Source organism: Artibeus jamaicensis, unplaced genomic scaffold (genome assembly GCF_021234435.1).
Source record: "Artibeus jamaicensis isolate MK-2021 breed Jamaican fruit bat unplaced genomic scaffold, CSHL_Jam_final contig_1127, whole genome shotgun sequence".
NCBI lineage: Eukaryota > Metazoa > Chordata > Mammalia > Chiroptera > Phyllostomidae > Artibeus > Artibeus jamaicensis.
Genome location: NW_026521219.1, coordinates 2,272,283 through 2,300,230, shown reverse-complemented (window position 1 = coordinate 2,300,230; position 27,948 = coordinate 2,272,283). Strand labels below are relative to the sequence as shown.

At 38.6% G+C, this 27,948-nt stretch overlaps 1 protein-coding gene across 1 annotated transcript in view; it reads left to right on the top strand.

The window, feature by feature from the left end:
* The window catches only part of SLC17A5 (solute carrier family 17 member 5), a 64,137-nt gene extending 38,663 nt beyond the window's left edge, over window positions 1-25,474 (top strand). The window contains exons 7-11 of the mRNA XM_037147383.2: window positions 4,155-4,313; window positions 9,482-9,614; window positions 10,653-10,800; window positions 20,931-21,021; window positions 24,149-25,474. Of these exons, the coding sequence (XP_037003278.1) occupies window positions 4,155-4,313; window positions 9,482-9,614; window positions 10,653-10,800; window positions 20,931-21,021; window positions 24,149-24,286 (669 nt within the window). The 3' untranslated portion in view covers window positions 24,287-25,474. The remainder of the gene's footprint in view (window positions 1-4,154; window positions 4,314-9,481; window positions 9,615-10,652; window positions 10,801-20,930; window positions 21,022-24,148) is intronic.
* The last annotated feature ends 2,474 nt before the right edge of the window (window positions 25,475-27,948 follow it).

The following is a 27,948-nucleotide window of genomic DNA, read 5'->3' as shown; positions in this document are numbered from 1 at the left end:
TTTTGAGAAATCAGCTAATAGTCTTATGGGAACTCCTTTGTAGGTAACTGTCTCCTTTTCTCTTACTGCTTTTAAGATTTCCTCCCTATCTTTAATCTTGGGTAATGTAACTGTGTTGTGCCTTGGTGAGTGCTTCCTTGGGTCCAACTTTTTTGGGACTCTTAGCTTTCTGGACTTCTTGGAAGTCTATTTCCTTTGCCAGACTGGGGATGTTTTTCTTCATTAATTTTTTAAATAACTTTTCAATTTCTTGCTCTTCCTCTTCTCCTTCTGACAGCCCTATGAGTCAGATGTTGGAGTGTTTAAAGTTGTCCCAGAGGTCCCTAAGCCTCTCTTCATTTCTTTGAATTCTTGTTTCTTCATTCTGTTCCAGTTGGATGTTTATTTTTTCCTTTTGTTCCAAATCATTGATTTGGGTCCTGGTTTCCTTTCTATCACTCTTAGTTCCCTGAATATTTTGCTTTATTTCACTTTGGGTATCCTTCATTTGTTCTTTCATTTTGCCACCAAGCTTAATCAGTTCTGTGAGCATTTTGATTACCAGGGTTTTGAACTCTCTGTCAGATAGGTTGGCTGTCTCTACATCACTTAGCTTCATTTAGCTCTCTTTCTGGAGTTTTGCTCTGTTCTTTCGTTTGGGCCATATTTCTTTGTCTTGGTGCACCTGTTAAGTTGTTAGGGGGCAGGGCCTTAAGTATTCACTTGGGCATGGCAACCCTCCTTGCTGTGTTATGGCTCTGCCTGTGGGGGAGGGGCCAGAGAGGGAACAGTGTGCTCACTTGCTCCACTCTAGCCCCACTTTCCAACAAACTCTCCTGTGAGACTAGGAGCTTCTCCCACCTTCTCAACCCCCACATTATTTTACAGCTAGAGGTTTTGAGTCTTTAGTTTCCCTGTCAGCCAGCCACTCCTCACCCATGCAGTTCACCACCTTGCTGCGGGTCCCCTCTGCCCATCCAACTGCCCATCTCCACCCTCCTACCCATCCGGATGAATGTTTCTTTAACTCCTGGGTTGTCAGAGTTCCATGCAGTTTGATATTCTGGCAGTTCTGGTTGTTTATTTTTGTTAAATTGGTTGTTATCCTTCTTTTGGTTGTACAAGGAAGCGAAGCATTTACACCTACGCATCCATCTTGGCTGGAACTCAAAACTGTTGTTTTCTAGCCAATTTACAAATGAACTCTAAGCTGTAACATGAGCATGTCATATTCTTTCCAAACCTCACATAATTACCATTTCCTTTTTGTGGGGAGACCATTTAAGATCTACTCTGTTAGCAACTTTGAAGTATATAATATAGTATTACTAACTTCAGTCACCATGCTGTACGTTAGGTTCCCAAAACTTATTCATCCTGTAACTGGACATTTGCACCTGTTGACTGACATTTCCCCCACCCCTCATTCCCTGGCAATTACCATTCCACTCTCTGTTTCTATGAGTTCCTTTTTTTTATTCCACATGTTATATCATTACAGTATTTGACGTTCTCTGCCTGATTTGTTTCATTTAGCATAGTGGCCTCAAGCATAGTGGCCTCAAGGTCCATTCATGTTGCAAATGGCAGGATTTCTTTCGGCATTTCAGTGGCTGATTGTCTAAGTCAGTATTCTCCAAGGGCTCCCAGGCTTGTCCAATAGCAAGAATTAAGAACCACTGCTATACAAGAATAAGTCTTCTCTCTCCTTCTCTTCCCCTATATACCCTACATCTTTGATACATAATGGAGAAGATAAAAGTGTAACTGCCAAGTCAGATAGGAAAAATGTCCTTTTTCCACCAGAAGGTTAATACCGGTTCTTTCTATTTTTGAAATAACAGTGAACCCTGGAAGCAGAAACATAAATTGATCTAACTTTTGAAAAAGTAACCACAGAGCCTTAGTATATAGGAAATGCAATTATCTGACGCCCCGGACCAGTGATCTCCGGGTTCTCTTTCTTTTTTTTTCTTTGAACTTATTGGGGTGATCCAGACTTTCTTGATCATTCATCAGTGAAACATTGAGGATGGCTAACAATTTGAGTATATGCATTTGTTTTCCTTTTTTTCTTTTTTAAAGTATATTTTATTAATTATGCTAGTACAGTTGTCCCATTTTCCCCCTTCACTCCCCTCTACCCTGCACACTCCCTCCCACCCATATTCCCTCCCCCATTTTAGTTCATGTCCAATTTTTTCCCTTTTTTAACCCTCACCCGAGGATATGTTCATTGATTTTACAGAGAAAGGAAGGGAGAGAAAGAGAAACATTGATATGAGGGAGACATCGGTTGGTTGACTGGGGATTGAACCTGCAACCTTTTGGTTTATAGGATGATGCTCCAACCAACTGAGCTACCTGGCTAGGACATTGAGTATATATATATTTTTCATAGGTTTCTACATGTACTACTGTACTTATGTACCTTATAAAATATATAAAAATAGACTTTTTAAATGGTGAATAAGAAATAAACAGATAAATACATAAATTAAAATTTTCGGCCCTGGCTGGTGTAGCTCAGTGGATTGAGCATGGGCCTGTGAAGCAAAGGGTCTCTGGTTCAATTCCCATTCAGGGCACATGCCTGGGTTGCAGGCCAGGTCTCCGGTAGGGGATACATGAGAGGCAACCACACATTGATGTTTCTCTCCCGCTCTTTCTCCTTCCTGTCCCTCTCTCTAAAAATAAATAAATAGAGTATTTAAAAAACCTTTTTAATGGAAAACACCTTTTTATCACTTAAAAATTAGTAATAATAATGGTATTTAATGGGAGCAGTGTGTTTGAATATGTTATAGTTGATGAGCCAGCCATCATTTTGTTTGGTGAGGCAGCCAACAAAGAACTCATATGAGGAAGTGTCAGCTCTACTAATTTCCTATTGTTCACTCGTGCTTACATTATTAGAATTCCTTTCTACTGACTCTTTATAAGAGTCTTTTGAAGACACTGTTGATTTTGTGAGATTTGTTTTAAGTAAAACTTGCTAATAAAATCCACAAATCCACTGTAAAGACGTGTATAAACTGTAATATGCTGTAATGCACTGAGGGCAAACAAACAAGTGAGGACGCCATCAACCACTTTGAATTGTGACAGTCAGTTTTAACCAATAGCTGCAAGGCAAATAAAAGCTTTGTGGGTTTTTGTTTTGGGTTTTTTTTTAAGGAATTGCAAATTCCTTAAAACAGATTTGAATAGAAACTCAACTCTGTTCCAAGGGGGAGAAGAGGACGGAACTTATAAAGACAGAAAAAGAGGGGCTTCCTAAAGGGTAATGCAAGTTGCTTTGAAAGAGCTGTGATTGGTGCTGGCAAGCAGACTTCCACTATGCTGTGCATGATTAGTTGCTTATATCTATTGCTGGGTGAGAATTTTGTTTTTTAAAAGAATGCAGTGATGCAAAGCCATTTCCAGGGGCTGTATCAAGATGAGCTGTTGGGTTTAGCCATTGTTTCATGTCGGGGAGGTGCATTAACTAATAGCTTCCTGGAGGCCTCCCAGCTGTTTGAAATTGCTCTCCTGACAGTATCAAATCCGTTTTGCTGTTTTTCTTTTACATCTGACATACTCCAGGGCCAGTCTATTTATTAAATATTAATAAAATTTAATATTTTTTAGACTAAAAGTGAGTATAGATAAAAGTTCTAATATGTCTCTTCATACCCTGGTGGATCATCTTGCATACCCCTGGTGTACTTCCACCCTAACTTTGAAGAAAATTACTCCAAATAGCTTCATAAAAATAGTTCTAGTGCACAGTTCTTATAAATCATTATAATTTAATACAGACTGTAAAGTGAAATATGAGTTCTAATAGGACTTGCAGTCTCTTTCATTTGCCCTTATGCCAACCTCTGAGTTTCATTGTGACACTGTTCTCTAATTTATAGATGGAGGAATTAATACTGCAGGTGACTTCTGACAACATTCACAACGAGTGTTTGTGGTTGACATTATTGCTCTAATTACATTTCTGTTGTTCTTCTAATCTGGAAATGGACTCTATTACTCTTTAATATTTTAAAAGAATTCATTTAAAAATCTGGAATTTACTAATCAAAGTTGATAGTGTGTTCTAAATGGAATTTTGGCTGATAAGGTACAGATCTAAACATAGCAAAACATAGCTGTAGCTTGCCCTAAATGTGCCTGTTTTTTTTCAGCTTTCTTCACGGAAGTCAGTTCCATGGATACCCATGCTAAAATCCTTGCCACTTTGGGCTATTGTTGTTGCACACTTTTCTTACAACTGGAGTTTTTATACTTTGTTGACATTATTGCCTACTTACATGAAGGAGATCCTAAGGTTCAATGTTCAAGCGGTAAGAAAATATAATCATATGCTTCTCATATAGAGTACAGATTTTAAACTACACACAGAATTTGTTTTCATCTATGTAAAATTCAGTTATTTTGTATCTTCCATTTTACTCTAATATACTAAATTTTAGAGACTTCTCTTTTTGCTTCACAGTTGTTCTTTCTTTTCTCAGTATGTGTTAACACTTGATTCAAGGCATCTTTTGGTTGGTACCCCTTTAACCATAAAGTCCTACTAATCCCTAGTAACATGCCAGGACCTATCAGATGACAACTTCAAGCGGCACCAATATTCACTTCGACAAGGGATGGTGGTGGGGCTTTGCAGGCAGCTGAAGAGGAGTTGGGAGGTGCAAAGTCCTTGTGCAGAGGTTACTCTGCAGCATCATTTAGGCATTGGAAGAGCTACAGTTAGAAAGTTACATAAGAAGGACCTTTGAACTCATCAAATTGAGGGAGTTCCTATTATCTCTATTTACATTGATGGATTGTGTCTTTAAAGAGATTGAAGAAAAGCCTAAGGAGAATGAGGCACAGTTTGTAAGGAAAACTGGTGGTATCTCCTGGAGGGCTGGCCCCTTGTAATACAGGCTTCCCCTGCTAGGTGAGTGGTCTAGAACCCGTCTGTATCAGTGCGCCACCTGGTGGTGTGGTGAGAGGCTGTCTGTGGGTTCAGTGAACTTCTTTTGAAGACTCAACATGTTTCATGGTGGGTGATTTATGAGCACACCTGCCTCACTGAGTGTTTAGCAGTTTTGACCAAAAACATCATGAGCCCCACCCTCCCTATTCAACCAATCTTACCCTGAGCAACTTTTTTTTGTTTCCCTGGATGAAAAAAGTCCTCAGAGGAAAACATTTTGCTGATATGAAAGAGGTGAAACAAAAAAACAGCAGAAGCACTAAAAGGCATCAAAATCAGAGTTCAAAAACTGTTTTGAGCAGTAGAAAAAAACATCTTGAAAGTGTGTTGCATCAACTGGAGAGTACTTTGAAGGTGACTGAAGTTTAAACATGCCCTAAGAATAAACACACAATTTTTATAAATAAATTCTGGGGTTTTGGGCAGTCTCCTCTGGTAAATCAAAACCATATATATATACCATATACCAGTTCACACCTATTTAAAATTTTTTTAAACAGAAAATAACAAGTGTTGTTGTTGAGGTTGTACAATCATACATTAATGGTGAGAATGTAAAATGATATGGCAGTTGTATAAGAGTTTGTCAAATCCTCAGAAAATTAAACATAAAGTTATCATATGACCCAGCAATTCCATTCCTAGGTCTGTGCCCAAGAGAACTGAAAATAGATGTCCACAGATACGTGTACACAAATGTTCATAGCAGCATTACTCATAATGACAAAAGTGGAAACAATGCAAATGTCCACCAGCTAGTGAACAGATAAACAAAAGGTGGAATATTCGTGCAATGGAATATTACTCAGCCACGAAGTGAAAGATAGCCCTTGTTAGGGCCCAGGGCAGACCACCCCAAGATATCTCACACTGGCATATTGATTATTTCAAACTAAAATCACTTAAGAAGCAGCAGGGAGTGAGAAGAGCTCTCTAACCCTCCTGCTAATCTAAATGTAGAAAGAAAGAGTAAAATTCTCATCACGTTGTTTTTCATAGATTCCAGGAGGCTGACCAGGTAAGAAAAAGTCGACCTGTTTGCCAGCTCGTTGTCAGATTTCTCAAGGATCTCTTAGCTGCTGCAGTCCCAGGAAAAGGCAATCTTTCCCAGCAGTGAGGGTTCCTGACTGGCTCACCAAAATTATCAGGGAGAGGGGAGAATTTCCCTCACTTTCTATACTTTTGCAGTTCTTTTGGCTGGACTGGCAATAAAATAATAAAATTGATATTACATTAACAGGAGAAAAACCTATTTAATACATGCACATGAGGAGCCACAATATGATGCTCGTTTCATAAAATAAGACTCAAAGAACTGATGGAACCAGGCACCTTTTTATATTTTTTAGACAAAGAAATGATAAACTTGTGAGAAATTGTCAGGTCAAAGAAATTACTCATTAGGAAGGCATCTAAGCAAGGTTTGGGCTTAGGTAGTAAATTAGTAAAGACTTTACAAGGTTTGCTTATGCAAGCTTTTAAACTCTGGACTTTTCTAACCCTTGGGATATGGGTGTCTCTTAGAAGCAGAGAGGACGCTCATCACATGGAGATTTATTTCCTCAAAAAGAGGAGTCAGAGAGCTCCTCCCATTCCTGCTGCTTCTCAAGTGATTTTAGTTGAAATCATCACCAATTCATTGTGGGGTATCTGGGGGTGGCCTGTCCTGGGCCCTAACACCCCAGGAGTCAAGAAGCAGCCTCAATGCTGAATATAAAGATAGCGAGGCTGACTACACAACTTGGTTAACCTGGAGTTAACCAGCTTTAAACATGGTTAAAGTGTATCTCCAGTCACCTCTCTCTCAAAGCATACTGAAAACATTGGCCTCATGAACCAAACCTTGAACTTCATTCAGGCAGCTGAACCATGAAGATCTCTTCTGCCTACTTTTGAAAAACAAGATCAGTTATACAAAAATATATCCACAAATAACATTGACAAAAGTAAACTAAAACAAGGCTTTGGCAATAGCTCGGGATGGATTTGTTGTGAGCAACCTTTTTTGCTCTGTGTTACCTGTTAATAGAACCTGACCACAATCTACTACAGTGATGAATTGCATGCAGATCTAAAGATTATTCCCCCGATGTTTCTATCTGAGATTTTCCTGGGAGAACTGTGGGAAGAATGAAATATCAATAGCTGGCCAGGAATTACTGCTGTGCACTTAGTTGTCTTTATCTATTTTATGGATTTTTAAAGTTCTATAATGAGAGACTTTAAAACAAGAATTTTTTATCTTGCATTTTTCTCTCAAAATTAAAAGAAATGTGAATAAAGTTTGACAGTAATTCTCTAGTTGTATAGAAGTCTTTTTTTAAAGATTTTATTTATTTATTTTTAAAGAGAGGGGAATGGAGGGAGAAAGGGAGAGAAAGAAACATAAATATGTGGTTGCCTCTTGGGCACCCACTACCGGGGACCTGGCTCACAACCCAGGCATGTGCCCTGACTGTGAACTGGCAGCCCCTTGGTTCAATCCACTGAGCTACACCAGCCAGGAGAAACCTTTTTTATATTATCAAGGTAACACTGATTAATAGCATTATATAAGTTTCAGGTATACCAACATTATAATTTGGTGTCTGTATTCACTACAGAATGCTCACCACCAAAAGTCTAGTTTCCATCTGTCACCATGTATTTGACCCCCTAGAAGCCTCTTTTCAACTTGGATTTTTTCCTTAAAAAACAATATATCACACTCATGAAATGGCTTTTGCTTAAGATAAAGCTTGCTTTGAGAAGCTTTGTATTTAAAATTATAATCTCATTAATTTAAAATTTTAAAGCTCTTGATCTTTTTCTATAAGCTTACTTTTTCTTATGAGTTTGGTTTCATCAGTTATTCTCACTTTTTTCCTTGTTTTTTCCAATTCTACTGTTCCTATTTCTTACAACTCAGGGAGAGTTGGGGTAATATCTGTCACCCTATTTTAGATACTATATTTTGGAACAAACTTTTTAAATAAGTGGATGTAAAGAATTGTATCCTTGCACAGAAAGCTTAGTAACTGTAGAAGATGCCCATCAAATGAATAAATGTTGAAGATTTTAGTAGTTTTAGGTTGTTGGGGGGGGTTTTAACATCAGAGCTGTAAAAAACAATTGCTGCTTCAAGTAGAAAAATTCAGTAACTGTGATAAACTTTCACCCTTATCCACCAGGGAACAAGACCAAGATCTGAAAACTAACTCCTCTGTTTATGACAGTCTTTTCACCTGTGGATTCTGCCACAGGTGATGATAGATGTGGTCCCACTATGCAGAAGCCCGAATGGAATAAAATTTGAAAAGGAAATTACACGGCATAATGCCAAAAAGAAATAAAAATTTTCAGTTACAGAAGAACTGGAAGCATACAACATCTTAATACAGAGAACCACAAACTATAATGAAAGAAATTAAATATTTTCTTAAGCACACAAATTTAAAATATTAAAATTTTCTGGTCTGCACCATGAATAGTGCTTAAATAGAATTATTGCAAGATTTAAATATTGCTTATAAAATATCTTTCTGCCTTTTTTGAGTGTGTAAACACTAAGGAGAGTACCCATCTCAGACTATAAAAACACTAGTTTTTATCAGAATTAGGCCATTTAATCTTGGCACCTCAGGTTTGTGCTAAGGAAATATGAATAGAAAAAATATTTCTCTTTTTTTGAGTGTGTGTTCTTTATTTTACAGAGTTTATGATTTATCTTAAAAGCTGTCAAATCGTTTCTTACCAAAAAAAAAAAAACCATTTATTTTTATAATCAATTCTGTTTTCTATCTCCTGGTGCTTTCATTTTGTTCAGGTGGTAACTTAAAAGAGCGTTTTTCAGTCACTTCACTGTCTTTTGTCCACTGCTCAAAGCATGTGCTAGTGTACCAGGCACTTGCCCTAGATGGTGTTCACTTAAAAATAATTCATTAAGAGCCCTTGCTGGGCGGCTTAGTTGGTAGAGCATCATCCTGATGCGCCAAGGTTGTGGATTTGATTCCTGGTCAGGGCACATACAAGAAGCAGCCAGTGAATACGCAAATAAGTGGAACAACAAATCGATGTTCCTCTTTCTCTTCCCCTTCCATTCTCTAAAGTCAATTTAAAAAAGAATAATCCATTAAGATACATATTTATTTGTTTTTGTATGTTTTTTATAATAAAAATATTTTAAAAGTAAATAAGTGAAAACTGAAGACAGAAACTGTTCAGTGGGGAAAATCCATAAGCTAATAGGAAGACTTGGCTTCTCTCCCTGAAGCTACAGCCCAAGGCCCAAAATAACAGTCAAGATTTCCTTGAGCAGACTTGGCTGTGGTGAACTCTCGTTCCCTCGAAGACAAGATCTTAGGGACTGCACTGAGCTGAATCCCCAAAATCCTTCTGTAAACCAAACTTATTAACTGTAACTATGTAAAATTAACAGTATAGTGCTATGGATTTCTTTTGTTTTCAAGTGGTGGTAGAGGTATGTGTGTGTTTATTTTGGGTTTTCCTGTCACCATAATTCATCCTGTATCTTCTTATTCCTCCCAGAATGGAATTTTATCAGCAGTGCCTTATTTTGGCTGTTGGCTATGTATGATCCTGTCTGGTCAAGCTGCTGACCATTTAAGAGCAAAATGGAATTTTTCAACTATATGTGTTCGAAGAGTTTTTAGCCTTATAGGTAAGTGAAGTGAATCAGGTTTTGTTTTGAGTTATTTACTGTGTTTACAGTGTAAGGCAAAGTATAAGTGATAATATTCATCATTTATTTTTTTCACATATTAAAACAGAATGTTTAATGCATATAGTGCATTAGCGTACAGAATTATCCTATTTGGGATTATTATGTAAACACTTCTGGACTACTACTGAACTTTGCTGTCCTGTTCACTGCTTACTGGGATTATTATGTAAACACTTCTAAACTACTACTGAACTTTGCTGTCCTGTTCCACTGCTTACTTATTTAGACTCAAGAAATTATTCCATATCTTCAAGGGAAATAAATTCCTTTAGAATAGATTTTTAAAAAGGCCTTTCTCCTTTTTTGACTTTCTGTGGACCTGATCTGTTCAGTACAGTAGCCACCAGCCAAATGTTGCTATTTAAATTCAATTGAAATTTGAAAATTAGTTTCTCAGTTGCAGTATGTACAAATACAACATCCTGTCACCACAGAGTGTTTCCGGATCGCACTGCTGCGGACACGGAAAAAGTGGCAGCCCACGCACTAAGTCCCTTCCTAGGTTGTATTTTATGCTTAACTGCCTGTAATAAGCTATTCATATTGCTTTCAGTTGTTAAAACCTAGAGTGTTTTTCGAACTTTATCCAACAGTTTATAATTTAATTTATTTTCTTTGAATTTTAAATCACACTCTATTGCTTCTCTCTGGGACCATATTTTTCAGTTTTTCTCTTTTTGCTCTTTTCTCTAACATTGTAGATGAAACTCTAGCTGAGTCTTCATCACATGTAAATTTAATGGACTGCATAACAAGAGTTTCCTTTTACTTTTATATTAGTTTCATTAGTTGCATGACTGTTTTCCACTAGTTTTTTCTATGAAACTATGTAATTTAAACTTGAAGTCTTCTAGGTAATACAGTGTTTCTACAGTAGGTGGCAGTGATACCAAATATCAGATTTGTGCTATATTAAGGTACAGCAAGCAAATGTTAATGCCAGGGCTTTTTCTTTTTATAACCTTTTAACTTCAGGAATGATTGGACCTGCAGTATTTCTGGTTGCCGCTGGATTTATAGGTTGTGATTATTCTTTGGCTGTTGCATTCCTAACCATATCAACAACACTAGGAGGCTTCTGCTCTTCTGGATTTAGCATCAACCACCTGGATATTGCTCCTTCGTGAGTACAAATATAAAGATTGGCTATGATTAATGTTAAATTATTTTTAATTGTGGTAAAATATACATAACATGATATTTTCCATTTTAAGGGTACAGTTCTGTGGCATTAGGTGCATACACATAGTTGAACAGCTACCACCACAAACCATCTCCTGAACTTTACCTTCCCATTAAACTAACTTCCCATCCCCCTTCCCCACGGTCCTTGGCAACCACCTTTCCTCTCTCTTCTCTATGGATTTGACTACTCTAGAAATAACTAAATTCTTAAACAAGATTTCAGTTACACAATAATTAAAGCATGAAGATGTTTTTTAAATTTAAATTTCTAACTATCATCACCTGTGTACACAGTGTTTCCATAAAAACAGTACATAAAATACATTATAACTGCTGCTAATGGTAGAGAAAGCACGATCAGTGCTGCACGTACCCTTAACGGTGAGGAACCAAAGAAAGAAACCTGTAACAGTTAGGCACTGGACCAAGAAACCATTTGAAATAAAAGACAGCCTAAGTAGAACCTCTAGGACTGTGAGGTCCGAGAGCGCAGGGAATAACTCTGTCCTTTGTACCACAGTGGACCTGGCACCTGGGCCCGCTCCGTCAATCGATCTCATGAATGGAAGAAAGGAAATAAACTTCCATATTCAATACCATGTTGAAATTCTTTCTGAAAAACTATATGTGTATTGATCTTACCATATTTTTCTTTAAAGCTTTCTTTCCTATTCATGTGTAATAAAATCAATCTTTATAGTTTCTATTAAATTTAAATACAGAATTCTCAGCCAACATGCAAAATCCTCCACATTATGGCCCCAACCTATCTTTATAATTTTATTTCTCCCTCCCTTGCCTCATCTTCTAGGGATTAGCTGAACTAAATTACTCTTTATTTTCTAAAAATAAAGCACGCACATGTACTTTCCTACCTTTGGCCCTTTGCTCATAGTAGTCTATATACCTGGAATGCCCAGTCATTATTGAACTCAGGTACTGTGTCCTTGGCCAGAATAACTGGCCTGTGACCTCAGGAAATCACATTCAGAGGACTCTGGTGATGTTAATTTTGATTACCCAGTCAAGGTGTTGTCAAGTTTCTCTAATAACTAGTTATGTTTTTCTCCTTCAACTAAAATAGCATCTCTGGATGAAATCATGCAGACATCCTGCTCCTCCCCAAACTCCCCTCACCACCCCCAACTTTAGATGGAGTGTCTTTTGACGATCCATGCCAAACCAAGTGTTACTATGGCCGTTTCCATTTCAACCTTGTCCTCCACACTTATCAGTCTGGATTTTGTTGCTTATCAATTATCAGTTTGGACTTCAAGGTTTCATAATTTACTTTATGAATTATAATCCATTACTGTCCATATTTATTTTTTATGCACACATTTTCTCAGATTTAGCCAATGGGAAAACTTTTTAGCCAGTTCCTGTGACCTGTAGTCATGCCCCAGCTTTATTTTTTCTTTTCCCCGTTGAGTAATTTCATATTGATGGAACAACCAGATGTTTTGGGTTCATCTTATACCTTCCCTGCCTTGGAGTCAGCCATTTCTCCAAGGAATCCTGGTTCCTTTTAGTGATGACTGATATTTAGAAACCAAGATTCCTGCAAAGATGATATGCTTTCATTACTAAGTGTATTGCCTCTGCTAAGAAATCTTAATTACCACTTAGAAACCACATAAAGCATTGACTATTGTCAAAAATTTATTTACAAAAACAAAAGTCTGCAATTTTATCAAATTATTTCTTTTACATCTTTTGTATGCTGAATAATCTACTAGGCTTTGTTTTAGACCTTTTTTCACTTCCTTTTGGATTTTGAAAAATGATCTTACAGCCTTGAGAGAATTAAAATGTTATCAGTGTAGACTTGTAAATCTTTTTAGAGTGAATTACAGTGACACTTTTCTGTACAAAGTTAGCAAAAAAGGAGATCTTTAAATATATATTATTTTTCCCTGGGTGATGTAGCTCAGTGGATTGAGTGCAGGTTTGCAAACCAGAGGATTGCAGTTCAATTCCCAGTCAGGGTACATGCCTGGGTTGCAAGCCAGTTCCCTGCAGGCCAGTTCCCAGCAGGGGATGCACTAGAGACAACCATACATCCATGTTTCTCTCCCTCTCTCCTTCCCCTCTAAAGATAGATAAATAAATAAATAAATAAATATTAAATATATATTATGTTTAATAAATGTTATTCTTTCCTAATTCTAGTAAATGAAATGTGAAATTTGTTTAGATATCTCTTCATTTCTATAACCATAACTTTAAAAAAATTTTAAATGTAATGGTTTTAAAATTTTTTAATGTAATGTAACACTTATTTATTTATTTATTTTTAGATAGAGGAGAAGGGAGGGAGAAAGAGAGAAGCAAGACACTGATGTGTGTGGGAATCATCAATCAGTTGCCTTTCGCACACCCCCAGCTAGGGACCTGGCCCACAACCCAGGCATGTGCTCTGAGAGGGAATCAAACTGGCAACCTTTTGGTTCACAAGCCAGTGCTCAATCTAGAGCCATACCTGCCAGGGCATATAACCATAACTTTTAATTAAAGAAATCAGTGGATTAAATAACTGAGTTTGTTTATCAACTACATGTATATCTATTTATTTATTTATTTTAATATATATATATATATTTTAAAATATTTTATTTATTTATTTTCAGAGAGAGAGGAAGGGAAGGAGAAAAAGAGGGAGAGAAAGTTGGTCCTGGGAAGGGTTTTTATTGATTATGCTATTATAGTTCTCCCAATTTTTCCCCCTTTGTCCATCTCTGCCTGGTGCCCTCATTCACTCTAGCAGTTCTCCCAACCCCCCCCTCAGTTCATACCCATGGGTCGTGCATGTTAAATTCATTGGCTTCTCCATTTCATACACTATTCTGAACATCTCCCTGTCTATTTTGTACCTACCAGTGATACTTCTTCATCCCTGCTAAGGAGCAGAGATGCTCCTCATTCTTCCTCTTCCCCCTTCTGGCTGATAACCCTCCAAATAATCTCCATGTCTATGATTCTGTTCCTGTTCTGGTCATTTGCTTTGTTTTTTAGATTCAGTTATCAACAGTTGTGAATTTGTTGCCATTTTAATGTTCATAGTTTGATCTTCTTTTTCTTAAAAAAGTTCCTTTAACATTTCATGTAATAAGGGCTTGGTGATGAACTCCTTTAGCTTTACCTTGTCTGGGAAGCACTTTATCTGTCTTTCCATTCTAAATGATAGCTTTGCTGGATAGAGTAATGTAGGTTGTAGGTCCTTGCTTTTCATTGCTTTGCATACTTCTTGCCAGTCCCTTCTAGACTGAAAAGATTCTTTTGAGAGACTAGCTGACACTGTTATGGAAACTCCTTTGTAGGTAACTCTCTTCTTTTGTCTTGCTACTTTTAAGATTCTCTCTTTATTTTTAACCTTTGGCATTTTAATTGTGATGTGTCTTGGTGTGGTCCTCTTTGGGTCCAAATTGTTTGGGACTCTCTGTGCCTCCTGGACTTATATGTGTATTTCCTTCACCAAATTTCTGTGGAAGAGAGGACAGGAAGGAGCCAGCTTGCCTTCATTCTGCACAGTGACTTGAGGCATGTATTTGAGATTCACAAATTAGAACCTGACCCTGACCACCCTCCCCCCAAAAAAGGGATTCAAGGAAATAGCAGGTCTATTGTTAAAAGACTTAACAATATTTCTTTATGCTACTAACCTAGGCACAGAGGAGTCATTGACTTCTAAAGTCACAGCTAGTAAATGGTGGGCCTGAGGCTTGAATCAGGCCTTCTACCTTCATAGTCCAGGGATCTTTCTACTACATTAAGTTGCCTCTCAATTACTTTTTGAAAGATTAAAAATTGGTCATTGTCAAGGAACTAGAAGTTATTTTGAGAATTCGGAGAAAAGAACTCATTGCAGAGAACACACACACTCTGGTTGCCTCAGTTAATGTGAGTTTATTAGGTAACTAAGTAAACAAATATGAGAGGAAAAGTGATAAGGAGCATATTGTAAAATTGCCTCAGCAACCACCTACCCAGAAGGAAGGTAGTAAACCATTCACCCCATTTTATGGGTTGAAAATGTAGTTCAAGATTCATCAGGTGCCTGAAGTCTGTCAGAAGTTCTGGAATCTGTCAAGGGGCCAACACAGCTTTCTTAAACTGACAGTGAAGGAAAATTGGATTAGCAAATAGAAATTGGAGTTCTTGTTTAAAAAGATCAAAGTGGATGCTGGAAAAGAAAAAAAGCAAAGGTGTGTGGTGCCTGCCTTCTAAGATTGTTGTGAGGATTAAATAGAACACACAAACACTCACACATAATACTTAGCTCATAATGTAATAAATATATTTGCAAATAATTCAGTAAGCAATTATTATTTTCTGGCAAATTTTGAGTCAGGTGCCATGACCAAGGTCACAAATCAATCCAAGTAAAATATTACATGGATGATTGGTGAGCTCTTAGAAAAGAAAATATTGACCAGTAAGGAGCCACCATTGGATTACTGAGCCAAAATAGCAAAAAGTCTAATATCTCAATGTCATTTTCAGCCTTATACATAGAGGAAACACAGTATATTTGGTATATCAGGATTTCAAAGAGGTGTCCCAATGTGTTCTTTTGGACAGGATGAAAAAAATGAACTAGATGTACAAGTAGATAGATTTCCAATTATGAAATTTCAGTGTCATAGCAAGCTGATTCGTGGATCTAGTCAATCAAAAAAAACTGTACCAGCCACTGTGTCCCCAGTGTTGGAGACACAGATGTGAGAGTAACAGTCCCTGCTTGCATCTGTGTGAGTGTGTGCTGGCTTGGAGTGTGGTCAGGTCATGTCCTGAAGCACGCACTGAACAACTTGCAGGTAGGATCCTGAAAGTGGGCTTCGAGCATCAGCTAAGTGGTTGAACTCTACATCCTCAAGACCCTGGTCCAGCCTTAACATTTCGTGAGTCTTGTAAGTCAGTGAAGACATTTTTCTAGATATGGTATGAAGCTAAACAATTTAGTGACAAATGATGCTGGCGAAGTTGTAGAAGTTAGGAAAATGGTTAAGTGCCTGTATGCCTCTGGTAATGAAGAATGCTGTGCGTGCTCTAAGCTAATCAAGGCACCAGATTTATGGCTGTGATTAACATATGTATGATCTATGTGTGAACAACATATATAACTTTTAAAATTACACAGCTGTACAATTGTAAATTAATCTCATTTAAGTCGAAATTATTTCCCTTATATTTTGATTCAACCCTTAAGATAAGCTTTCAGTTTTTAGTTTCCTACTAGAATTTCTTTGTTCAGAGCATACTAGTTGTTTCTAGTCCCCCATGTCTAGTTAACTGGGGGCTTACATGTCTATGACCATGTTACATAGTTGCTCGTTGTCTTTGGTGACAACTGATGCCCATGCAGTCAATAACAGTGCTCATTAGAACAACACTTGAGCATGACCTTTAAGCATTCAGCACTGAGGCTTGTGGTAAGAAAATTAAGCATGAGAAAACTGATTTTTCCTACAGACTGAATTCAGCAATGGCTGTGTTTTTTAATGAGGAAGTATTACAACATTAAAATAGTAAGTACTGATTTAGAATCAGACAAATTGGATAATTGTTATGGCCTTTGTCTGTAGAATGAAAATAATCCCTCCCCATGGGGTTGAGTTTACTATTAAAATGGGATTATATCTGTGTGTGTATATGTAAAATACTTAGAACCACGCCTGACATAAGGTTTTTCAATAATCAGTGTTCCTATTAACATATAAATGTGCAGAAGGCATTTATAAGCCTTTTCTTCTGTAGACTGAAATAGGGATTTTCTGTAGGTAATTTTGTTGCCCCAGTTTAAGGGAATTGAGTAGGTTTTTAACTGTTCATCCCACAGGATTCTAGTAGTCCAGTAGCAGAGAATCCACACTGAGTCCCTGCCACGTGTATTTTTCTAAGCAGTCATCCATCTTTCATGGCCCTTCCTGGCCTAGTGTAATATAAATACTTGAACGAGCTTCTTGGTGCTAACATTTAGAATTTCACAACATTCATCAGCACTTAATATCTGTCACTGAAAAGGCCTGGCAACATTGCACTCACTTCCTCCTACTGCCAAGGTGTTAATGGTTTAAAAAAAAAAAAGGACAGGTTCTGCCAAGCTTGGTTAATTTAAGATACGCTCCCTGAAGGGCATAAGCCAAAAAGATTTGTGCCACATGGTTTTGTCATGGTATCCTCTATGCAGGAGTTTTGAACATAAAAATTCCTGATGTTCATAGATAACTGAATTATGTTCAGCAGGTATTTTTACTCAGGCACTGTATTAGTCAACTTGGGCTGCCATATCAAATAGACTGGGTAGTTTAAAAAAACAAAATTTATTCTCTCACAATTTGGAGGCTACAGATCTGTAGTCACGGGGCCAGCATGATCAGTTTCTGGTGAGGACTCTCCCTGACTTGCAGACAGTCACCTTCTCTGTGTGTCTCCACATGGCCTTTCCTCAGTACTTCCTCACAGAGTTCAAGAGAGTGATCTCTCTCTCTCTTCCTCTTCTTATAAGGCCACCAAAAATAGTGTGTTAGGACCCCACCCTTACCTCATTTAACCTTAATGACCTCCTAAAGCGCTGTCTCCAAAGGGACAGTCTCATTAGGGATTAGGTCTTCAACATAGGAATTTTGGGAAGACACAGTTCAGTCCATAGCAGGCTTTTTCATATCTAAAGAGGGAGAGAAATTTCAGATCTGTAGTCTGCAGCCAAGGTACTGAGGATCCCAAACCCTAATAGAAATAGTATTATCCCACAATAAGATTATACAGACTAAGCCCTGGCTGGTGTAGCTCAGTGGATTGAGCTCAAGCCTGCGAACCAAAGAATTATGGTTCAATTCCCAGTCAGGGCACATGCCTGGGTTGCAGGCTAGTTCCCAGCAGGGGACACATGAGAGGCAACCATACATTGATATTTCTCTCCCTCTCTCCTTCCCTTCCCCTCTAAAGATAAATAAATAAATAAAAATTTTTAAAGATTATACAGACTAATAAATATCAAGCTTCATTAATTTTGACTGTAATTTTATTTTATAATAACCCTGTTTATCTCGTTAAAATTAAAAGCTCTAATTAGACTTTTCCTATGTGTAGGTGATTTTTATGAAAAATAATAAATGCCATTTACTTGGTTAATTAATTGTTAACTACACCATCACCTTTAATTTTTCTTGCTAACTACATCAAACCTAAATCTAATGAACCCTCTAGGATCCAGAACCTAGATCCTACCAGTTTACAAGAAACACAGTAGACATAACATTAAGTTAAATGATACCTGGGGGAAGCAATCTACCAAATCCAGAATATAGGACTATCTACAGGAAAATCCCAGTTCTGCAGTTAAGATAGAAAACAATAAAAAAGGGACAAACTATTGATCCACACAACAATTTGGGATGATGCTCAGCAGCCAACCCTAGTATGTAATTCAAAAGGTTGCACACTATAGGATTCCATTTACATGAAATTTCTAACCAGGAACTGGCACTCTTTGCAGCCAACACCCAAGAGGGGTGCAAGTCTCCATGGGACACAGCCCCAGCAGCCGTTGCAGCCAGAGCCCCCGGAACCACGCATGGAGCCTTGAATGACCAGGGTCATGGGCACTTTGTCTGGGCAGCATATACTGACTGAGCACATATGTTGTCCTGGCCACTGGAAATAATAAAGGGGAGTAAAACATGAGTTTGCAGTGAGACTATGGAGGCAGAGTTAGCAAACATGAATTACAGAACGGTTACATCTCTTAAAACATGTAGTACTAGCTATACAGACAATAAAGATTCTAAGAAGACAGAGTTCAAGATGAATGAACTAGACAGAGAAAGCTTCATGGGACAGGTGCCAAGGAAGTGGTTTGGATGGACTGAGTGTGGGTTTCAGATAGTGAATATAGTAGGAATAAAGATAAGTGCAAGGAATGAGCATGACAGATGCGAACAGCTGGAATGAGAGCTCTCAGGATCTGAAGTTGTATACTGTGCAGTACCAGGAAGCAGGGCTGGGTAGATGAACCAGGGTCAGGCCATTGTAAATTAGGCAGAAGATCACAGTAAGCATTAAACCATTCTTGTAGGTTTTTGAGTAGGAAAGGGGTTGCCCTACAAAAGTATGATTATTTAAATTAAAATTTATACAGTCTGAGAGGCCATATATGAAATGTCCTTTAAAGTGGTTATACCAGTAGGTTCTGTTTCTTGATCAGGTTCTAATGACACGATTGTGTTCACTATGTGAAAGTTCATCAAGCTGTACACCTGTGGTTTTTACACATTTCCGTATGTATATTGCACTTAAAATGTTTATTTTCATATACTTGATGGGATGTCAGGGAGCTCAGCTGAGACTACCAGATATGTTGTATGTATAGATCTATGAACCCATCAACGGTAAGGGAAATAATCTATCACTAACTTGCCAAAGGTCATACAGATGGTTTATGGAAGAACTAGGTAGGAATCTTTAGGTCTTCTGATTACTACTCCAATATGACTTCTTTATAGAAAATGATAAGCATTTTATTCTTTTTAGGATGGTACCTAACATTTTGGTTATGGAAGTCTTGTTTAGTTTATATACCTTCCTTATGTACTGGAGAAATCAACAGATTGTTAGCATTTCCCAAATACAGGCAGGAATCCTTTCTTTAAAGATTTGCATGTAAACATAGATAAGAATATCCCACTCCTCTAAGATTTACCCTTAAAATAAATCAGAACTTTTTCTGAGCTTATTAAAAATGCATTCTGCCCTGGCTGGTATGGCTCAGTACATTGAGTGCCAGCCTGCAACCAAAGGGTTGCTGGTTCAATTCCCAGTCCGGGCACATGCCTGGATTGTGGGCCAGGTCCCCAGTAGGGGGTGTGCAAGAAGCAACCATGCATTGATGTTTCTCTCCCTCTCTGTCTCCCTCCTTTCCCCTCTCTCTGAAAATAAATAAATAAAAATCTTTTTTTAAATGCATTCTTTTTGTCATACACACACGCCCCCACACACACTGTAGACCAAACTTGCCTACTTCTGGGACATTGTTCAAGGAGTTAACTACAAGCAGATATGTAATAAGTGGAGCAAGTAAGTTGTAAAATTGATGTTCAATATGATCCCACTTCTGTAATATATTAGAAATATATATAAAAGTAATTAGGGTATTTGCCAAAATGTTAATGCTGCTTATCTATCTATGGAAGCATTATAGATCATTTTATTTTCTTCTTAATGTTTTCTTAAGTTTTCAACAATGAAATAAATTTTGTAATCAGGAAATAAACCCTTTTTTTTATCCTCACCTGAGGACATGCTTATAGATTTTAGAGAGGAGGGGAGGGAGGGAGAAAGCAAGAGGGAGAGAAACTTGATGTGAGAGAAGAACATCGACTGGGTGCCTTTCCCACGTGCCCCAACCAGGAACCAAACCCACAGCCCAGGCATGTGCCTTGACTAGAACCAAACCTGCACCCCTTTGATGTACAGGATAACACTCCAGCCAACTGAGCCACACTGGCCAGAGCTGAACTTTTTTAACTTAAAAAAATTTTAAGACATATCAAGCTTCCTATCTAGATATGCTCATGTATGGAAATCATATCTCAGCACTTTTCTACATCACTATAAAAGGGATTTTTTAATGGCTATGTTTATATCATTTAGAATGCTAATTAACTATTGAAATGCAAGGTCTTCACCAGCTAAACATTTTAGTAATGTGATGTTCCAATAAGGCATTTCATTTAGAAATAAAGTTTTGTAAGAATACAACCTGGGGCCCTGACCAGCATGGCACGGTTGGGTGTTGTCATGCAAAGCAAAAGATCACTGGTTCAATTCCTGGCCAGGACACATGCCTGAGTTGAGGGTTCGGTCCTTGGTTGGGCATGTCCAAGAGGTGATGATCAATATTTCTCTCTCACGTCAGTGTTTCTCTCCCTCCCTTCTCCTCTCTCTAAAAATAAATTAAAAATTTTTTTAAAGAAAAGGATGCAGCCTGGAAGTGGTATAGCTAAGCTATTGAAAAAAGCTACCTAAATGTGTAGCACAACATAAACATCTGTGCAAATGTTTCTGCAGGTTTGCCGGTATCCTCTTGGGGATCACAAATACATTTGCCACTATTCCAGGAATGGTCGGGCCTGTCATTGCTAAAAGTCTGACCCCTGAGGTAAGTAGGTCATTAACTTATAAACTGAAAAGATCTGAACAGTGCCCTGGAAGCTAAACATCTGTGTCAAAGTTAAGTATATTTTAATTAAGGGCAAAATTCTTAATGTTTATTCTTATGCAATTCCATATAGCAACAAACAGTAAATATCTTTTTTTAAGATTTTATTTATTTATCTTTAGAGGGGAAGGGAAGGAGAGAGGGAGAGAAACATCAATGTGTGGTTGCCTCTCATATGTCCCCTGCCGGGAACTGGCCTACGGCCCAGGCATGTGCCCTGACTGGGAATCAAACTGCGATACTCTGGGTCGCAGGCTTGAGCTCAATCCACTGAGCTACACCAGCCAGGGCCAAACAGTAAATATCTTAATGGGTAGGAATGTATATTTTCAAAGAACGCACTTTGGATTTTAGACAGAACAATAGAACTAAGTTAAACAAAGATCTCGTAGCCTAAGCTACACAAGTACTTATAAGTTGTGATATTATACCAGAGAAGTGACTGTGTCTTTATTTGAATGAATAAAAATTGGTAGTGTATAACTATTCCAGAATTGGGTGCGTGAAGGTAGGTGTCAGAAAATCATGTGAGAGTGAACAGGGAGCAGCTGAAATAACGGAGACCGTTTTGAGGAGCAGAAGACTTGGGAAGACAGATAAGTGTCTTCGCATGTTTGAAGGACCACCGGATGAAAGATGGTGACTTGTTTTCAGCCGTTTCACAAAGACAGGTGGAGAGAACCTATGAGGGGACAATAGGAAGTTTTTTGTTTAAAGCTAATACTCCATGGGATGGCCTGCCTTATGAATTAATGAGCCCTGAAGCAGTCAACCACGTATTCAAAAGGCATTTCTTGAGTGCTTATTTATATGCCAAATACTGAGGATTCAAAGGCAAAAAATGACAAACAAGTTTCTGTACTTGAGAAAATCATCATTGAGAGATTATATGAACTCAAATAAAGTACAGCATGACATGCTGCAGAAACAATGTGCTCAGTGAATAACCAGTTTGGGTGGACGAAGCCCTGGAGGACGGAGCTGGGGTGTGGGGGGGACTGCACTCGGTCTGGGCCAAGCAAGGGCCGAGCCCCGGGGAGCAGTGTGGGCCGGGAGGCATCTCTCCGGCCTGTGGCTGGCAGCATGGGCCAGGTCAGTAAGCAGAGTTGCTGCAAGGCAAAAGGTTGCCTACTTTGTGTAAGAGATCAAAATGAATGACCTCAAAGGCCCTTTCCGACTCCAGTTTTCTACTACTTAAAAAACCTAAAGGACCGGTTCTTTTCTTCAAGAAGCTGACTTATGATGTGGCTCAGGGGATTGAGCGCTGGCCTGCAAACCAAAGGGTCACAGGTTCAACTCCCGGTCAGGGTATGTGCCTGGGTTTTGAGTCAGGTCCCCAGCGTGGGGCGCTCTAGAGGCAACCACACATTGACATCTCTCTCCCTCTTGTTCTCCTTCCCTTCCCCTCTGTCTAAAAATAAAGATAAATAAAATCTTTTTAAAAAAAAGCTGACTTAAACCTCTAAAAAAGACTTAATTTTCTCTTTGTTTTGTCTCTGTGATCTAATAAACTTTCTTAATACCAAACATACTGGTTTGGTATGAAGGTACGTGATTTCAGACATGTATGTGTTCACCACGGATGGTGTTCCTATTTCTTCTCCGTTCCCGCCATTTCTAATCCCTGACTTAAACGCCCCTTGCTACTGTTCTCTCACATAGTAGAAAGGTATGTTGGGAAAGAGGTTTGTCCTGAGATTCTGTGTCTCCGTGTGGACACAGAAAGGTCCAACCTGATCTTCACAGAACATGTAACAACAAAATAAAGTCAACACGCTGCCAGGGGGTCTTGTCACTTACTGGTGCTCCCAGCACTCTGCCACTATTTTACTCTGTAAAACTCCCACAGATGGAAGCTTTGTCGTAGGAACCCTGCAAAGCTGTGTTGAACGTCTCTTTCTGGTGTGTGATATCATTATTGACTAACCCCGCCTCCAGGATAGTGACGCGTTGTTAGCATATCTGAATAGTTACTAAAATTTAAGGTGGATAGCTAAGATTTTTTTCCCTAAAATACATTCATCTCAGGTAAGTATAACTTAACTACACAGTGCTCCTTTCTTCATGTTTTTCCTTTTTTCCTAAGTAAATAACCTCACACTAGCTTCCTACTGCCTTTTCTTTTTCTTTCTCATTGCCAGTGCTGCTGGGATTGGCAGAATCCAATCCTAAATTAAAGGATTTAGGTTTGTTTTTGTCTGTTTGTTTGTCTGTTTAATGCTGCAAATGTAGTACTCTGATAAGACTGAAATTGAAAAAAATCAAAAAAATGATTGTTAAAGTTAGTCACATGACCCAGAAGTTTCAATAACTGTCTGATGCCTTTATACCAGTGGATTATACACTGAACAACTACATTGTATTGATCTCTTGGTGACAAATCCAGTGCATGTCTTACATGGTGTGCCATGCGAGAGCCATGTGGAATCTTTCAGGCCAGGCTCAAACTTGAAGTCGGTCTCAGTTCATCCTCACTTGATCTGCGCCTGACCTTCCCCCCTAAGAACTTGGGAGATGATATGCAGGCATAATACTTGCCTAGTAACACAGGACTCAAGGATATTCCTCATGTTTTAGTCTTAGTAAACTTTTTATTGAAGTATAACATGTATTTTTAAAATACACGAATCCTAAGTATACTGCTGAACAAATTTTTGCAAAGTTGGTACATACACCTAAACCAGCACCCAAACAGAACATGTAACTCTCTTGCAAAGCCCTCAGGTCCCCCTTCCCACCAAGAGCTCCCACACCCTGACTTTTAACATCATAGATCAGTTTTCTCTGACTTTGAGCTTTATATAAGTGTTCCGTATGTACTCATTTGTGTCTGGCTTCTTTTGCTTAACATTGTGTTTGTGAGAAGTGTCTTTGTTGTTGTAGTGCATTCGTTCTCATTGCTGTATAGTATTTCACTGAACAAATACATCACAGTCTCACTGTGACGGACATTGGGGTTGTTTCTTTTATGAGTAATGTTATTATTATAACAGTCTTGTGACCACCTTGTTTTATAAAGTGGGCTACAAACAAAAAAATTTCATGTGCATTTTTTCTTTCTCTACAGAACACTATTAGAGAATGGCAAACTGTTTTCTGGATCGCTGCTGCTATTAATGTATTTGGTGCCATTTTCTTCACACTTTTTGCCAAAGGTGAAGTGCAGAACTGGGCCCTCGATGACCACCGTGGACACAGAAGCTGAAAGAACCAATAACTAATCCTGTCTCTATTCATGTACTTTTGTTTATCATGCAACCTAAAAGTGCCTTTGATATTTTAATGTTGTAAGCATTCTATGTGCAAGAAAAAAATGTATATGTATTAAATTTTTAAGAATTACAATCATGACATGTCACTAGTGGCCAGATTAGTGAAATCATCTATTTTTAATTACTAATAGCACGTATGCTGGAACTTCTATTTTAGGGTCACGTACCCAGCTGCAAATCAGGCACTGTGAAGTAGGGGAGTTCTAGTTATTTTAAGGGCCATACTTAGGAATGAGCTGAAGTGCACTCCTCTATACCTTTGCTTAATTAAACTAGATAATAAATCTCAGGTCTTGGTAAACACCTATTTTTATCTACTTTCCTCATAAAAATTATTTGTCATCAGCAATCGTTGACCCTTACGTCTCAAACTTCAGCATCTCCATGGAGCTGCCAGCCTTTCTATAAAGTGGCCTGGCAGCTGGGCTGAGGGAAGCATGCCCAGTCAGCTGCCGGGCATTCCCTTCCTGCTTCAGGGACAGTGCCCTGCATTCACCAGAGGCAGCAGCCAAGACCAGGGTCAGTGCCAGGTCTTTGGATGGCGTTCCTCTCCTGGGGGCTGTTAATGTGCAGACAAAGCCCTGAGCCGACAGGAGCATTGAGATTCATAGCCGTGGTTCTGATGAATCCTCAAACTTTCCCCTCCCCGGAATATTGATTGGCATGTAACCTACAAAAATGAAGTGTGAATTAACCACAAACAACATGATTCTTGATTAAAACTATCTTCAAGTCGATCAGAGTATAAATTCTAAGTCCTGTGTTCTATGAGCTACACCAGAATTTTTTTTTTAATTTAAAGTCAAGATTCTGGTTGCAGTTTAAAGTTTAAGTGACTTTTAAAGGCCACATCTCCCGAGACCAATTGTAATGTAAAGGTGAGAATCATTTCTCTGCTGATTCCTGAAATCATATTTTTCCACTTTTTCCTGGACCATCTTCCAATAGCTTTTGAATGTGCTTTGAGAGCTTTTGTGTGTTTTAGAACTTGGTTTATGTTGTATTTGTTTAACACTACCTGTAATATTTTAATAAAACTTAAATGTAATATGATGTGAATAACTTCTGTAAATTTTTTTAAATTTGTAAATGGCTTTAATTTGCAATGGTGATATTTCTTTTATAAATCATCAAAATAAACCTTTTTGGATTGATTTTTGCATCTGACAATTCTATAGTATTTTCTAGTGTCCACAGCAGCCATTGTACACTTTTCTACCATCTTCCTGAAGCCACCAACCTACCTCTTCATGCATCTCCGCCACCAGGCGGAGGAGACAGGCCATCTAAGTGATGCAGCATCAGAAATCTGTCGCCATCGGCCTGCCCTTCTTAGCCCGCCGCTGACTCTGTCCTCTGTTACCTTCTCTTAAGACCTGGGTTCAATAATTCCTTTTTATTTTTTAACATTTTATTTATTTTTAGAGAGAAGGGAAGAGAGGGAGAGAAGCATCAATGTGTAAGAAAAACATCCCTCGCACGCCCCCTACTGGGGACCTGGCCCACAATCCAGGCATCTGCCCTGACCAGGAATTGAGCTGGTGACCTTTCTTGCAGGTTGGTGCTCAACCCACTGAGCAACACCAGCCAGGAGAGTAATTCTTTTTTAATTGTTTTTCTGATCTCTGCCTTTACTTGTTCTTTTCCTTCTCTCTCAAATGCACACAAGCCTTCTCCAGCCTTTAAAAATTAAAAATACAAAAGTCTCCTGTGGACATAAAAACATGTATATATGTATATATACATACATACAGAATATCTTGAGAATCATAAGAAATGAATCAGTGGCTACCTCTGGAGAAAGAAATAGGCAACCAGCAGTAGGAAGGAGAATTCATTTTCATTTGCCCAAATGTGGCAGTAATATAACCTATTCAAATAAATCATTTTTAAAAATCCATTGCTCAAGCTGCTGTACAATCATCACCAGGCTTTCAATTGCCTGTGGACATCCCCAGTTGGCTATCTTTGTACCCAAAACTTGTTTAAATCCAATCTCACTCCCTCATCCCCGTCCCCAGTAAAAGTGGCTCTCCTTATTCCTGTTACACTGTTTCATGTCCCCAGTCACTTAGGCTTGGCCCTGAAGTCTTATCCTTTTTCCTCCCCAGTTTGCCACCCCCCAACCCTGGGTCTAATTAATCACCTGTCTTCTCCATTCCAGTTTTTCAAGTCTCTGGGATTTTTTTTAATCCCTCTGCCAGCTTCTAAATAAGATTCTTGTGGCTTTTGTGTCCATCCAGAATAGACGAGTGGTCTCACTACCTTTTTATTCAGATCTTCTTCTGTCCAACTTCCTACCACGGTGGGTTAATGGCCCCAGTACCCCTCATCTCCCTGATCAAGACTCTCCCTGCACCTCGGCTTCTCTTTGCCTACCTAGTAAACTCCTCTCCTGAGAAGCCTGCTGTCCTCACTCCTAGGCTGAAGCTTTTCCACCCTCATCTCCCACCACACTTTGTTGCAGCTGCTTCTGCCTACTTAGCTCTTCCTGCCGGCCTCTCCACGTTCCCTTCCCCTTCCAAACCTCGGGCCTGGAAGGCTGCTCTTCATCTGCTCTTCAAGACGCCTCCTTCATGACCTCTGATTTCTCTCAGCCTTGCTGATTTACATGGTCTCTTCCTCTGATCCCCTGGACACCATACTGTGTATCTGTTTCGAGGGAGTTTTTTTCTTCTTTATTTTAAACTCAAAGACTCCGGCTCAATTATGAGGAAGAGAGAATTGTTTTTTCTTTTTTACTGGATTTATTGGGGTGCCGCTGGTTAATAACGCTACATAGTTTTCAAATGTACAGTTCTATAATACATCGTCTGTATGTTGTATCATCTGTATATCGGGGTGTGTTCACCACTCCAAGGCAGGTCTCTTTCCATCACCATTTATTCCCCCTTCACCCTCTTCTACCTCCTTCCATGCTCTTCCCTCCAACAATCATCATACTGTTGTCTGTGTTTATAAGCGTTTTTTTTCCTTGTTTGTGTTTATTTTGTTTGTTTGGTTAGGTTTTTGTTCTTTGTTTTTTAATCCCTTCACCTTTTTCACCCAGCCCCAGAGAAGTTCTTTATTCATTCGTTCAACAAACAGGAATAGCGAAAGTACCTATCTGCTCCGCCAGGCAACGAGGCTAGAGATGCATTTGACACAGTCAGTCCCTTCCCTCCTTGGAGGCCACCTTGGGACTTCGGCTACTCGATCCCCCTCCTCCATGGCTTCCTCTCCGTAATGTGTATGAACACATGCTTGTCTGGAACCCTGTTAGATTGGCCATGCACATCTTGAAGGCGGCATCCATTTATCTCAGCATGGTCTTCCTTGTAACTATATATGCTTTGTCTTATATTTCAGTCATTTAATAAGTATTTAGAAAATAACCCTGAGATTAGTGGGCAAAGAAGTTGAATTTGTTTTCATATATGTATATGTCTACATCTCCTCATATACATGTTGTTTCCTTCTCAAAAAAATTAGTTACATATGTGTGTATATATATGTGTGTGTATGTGTGTTTGTGTGTGTGTATCTCCTCCTATACATGTTTCCTTCTCAGAAAAAAAAGTAGTTAAATCTCTGAGTAAAAAATGCTAACCTCAAA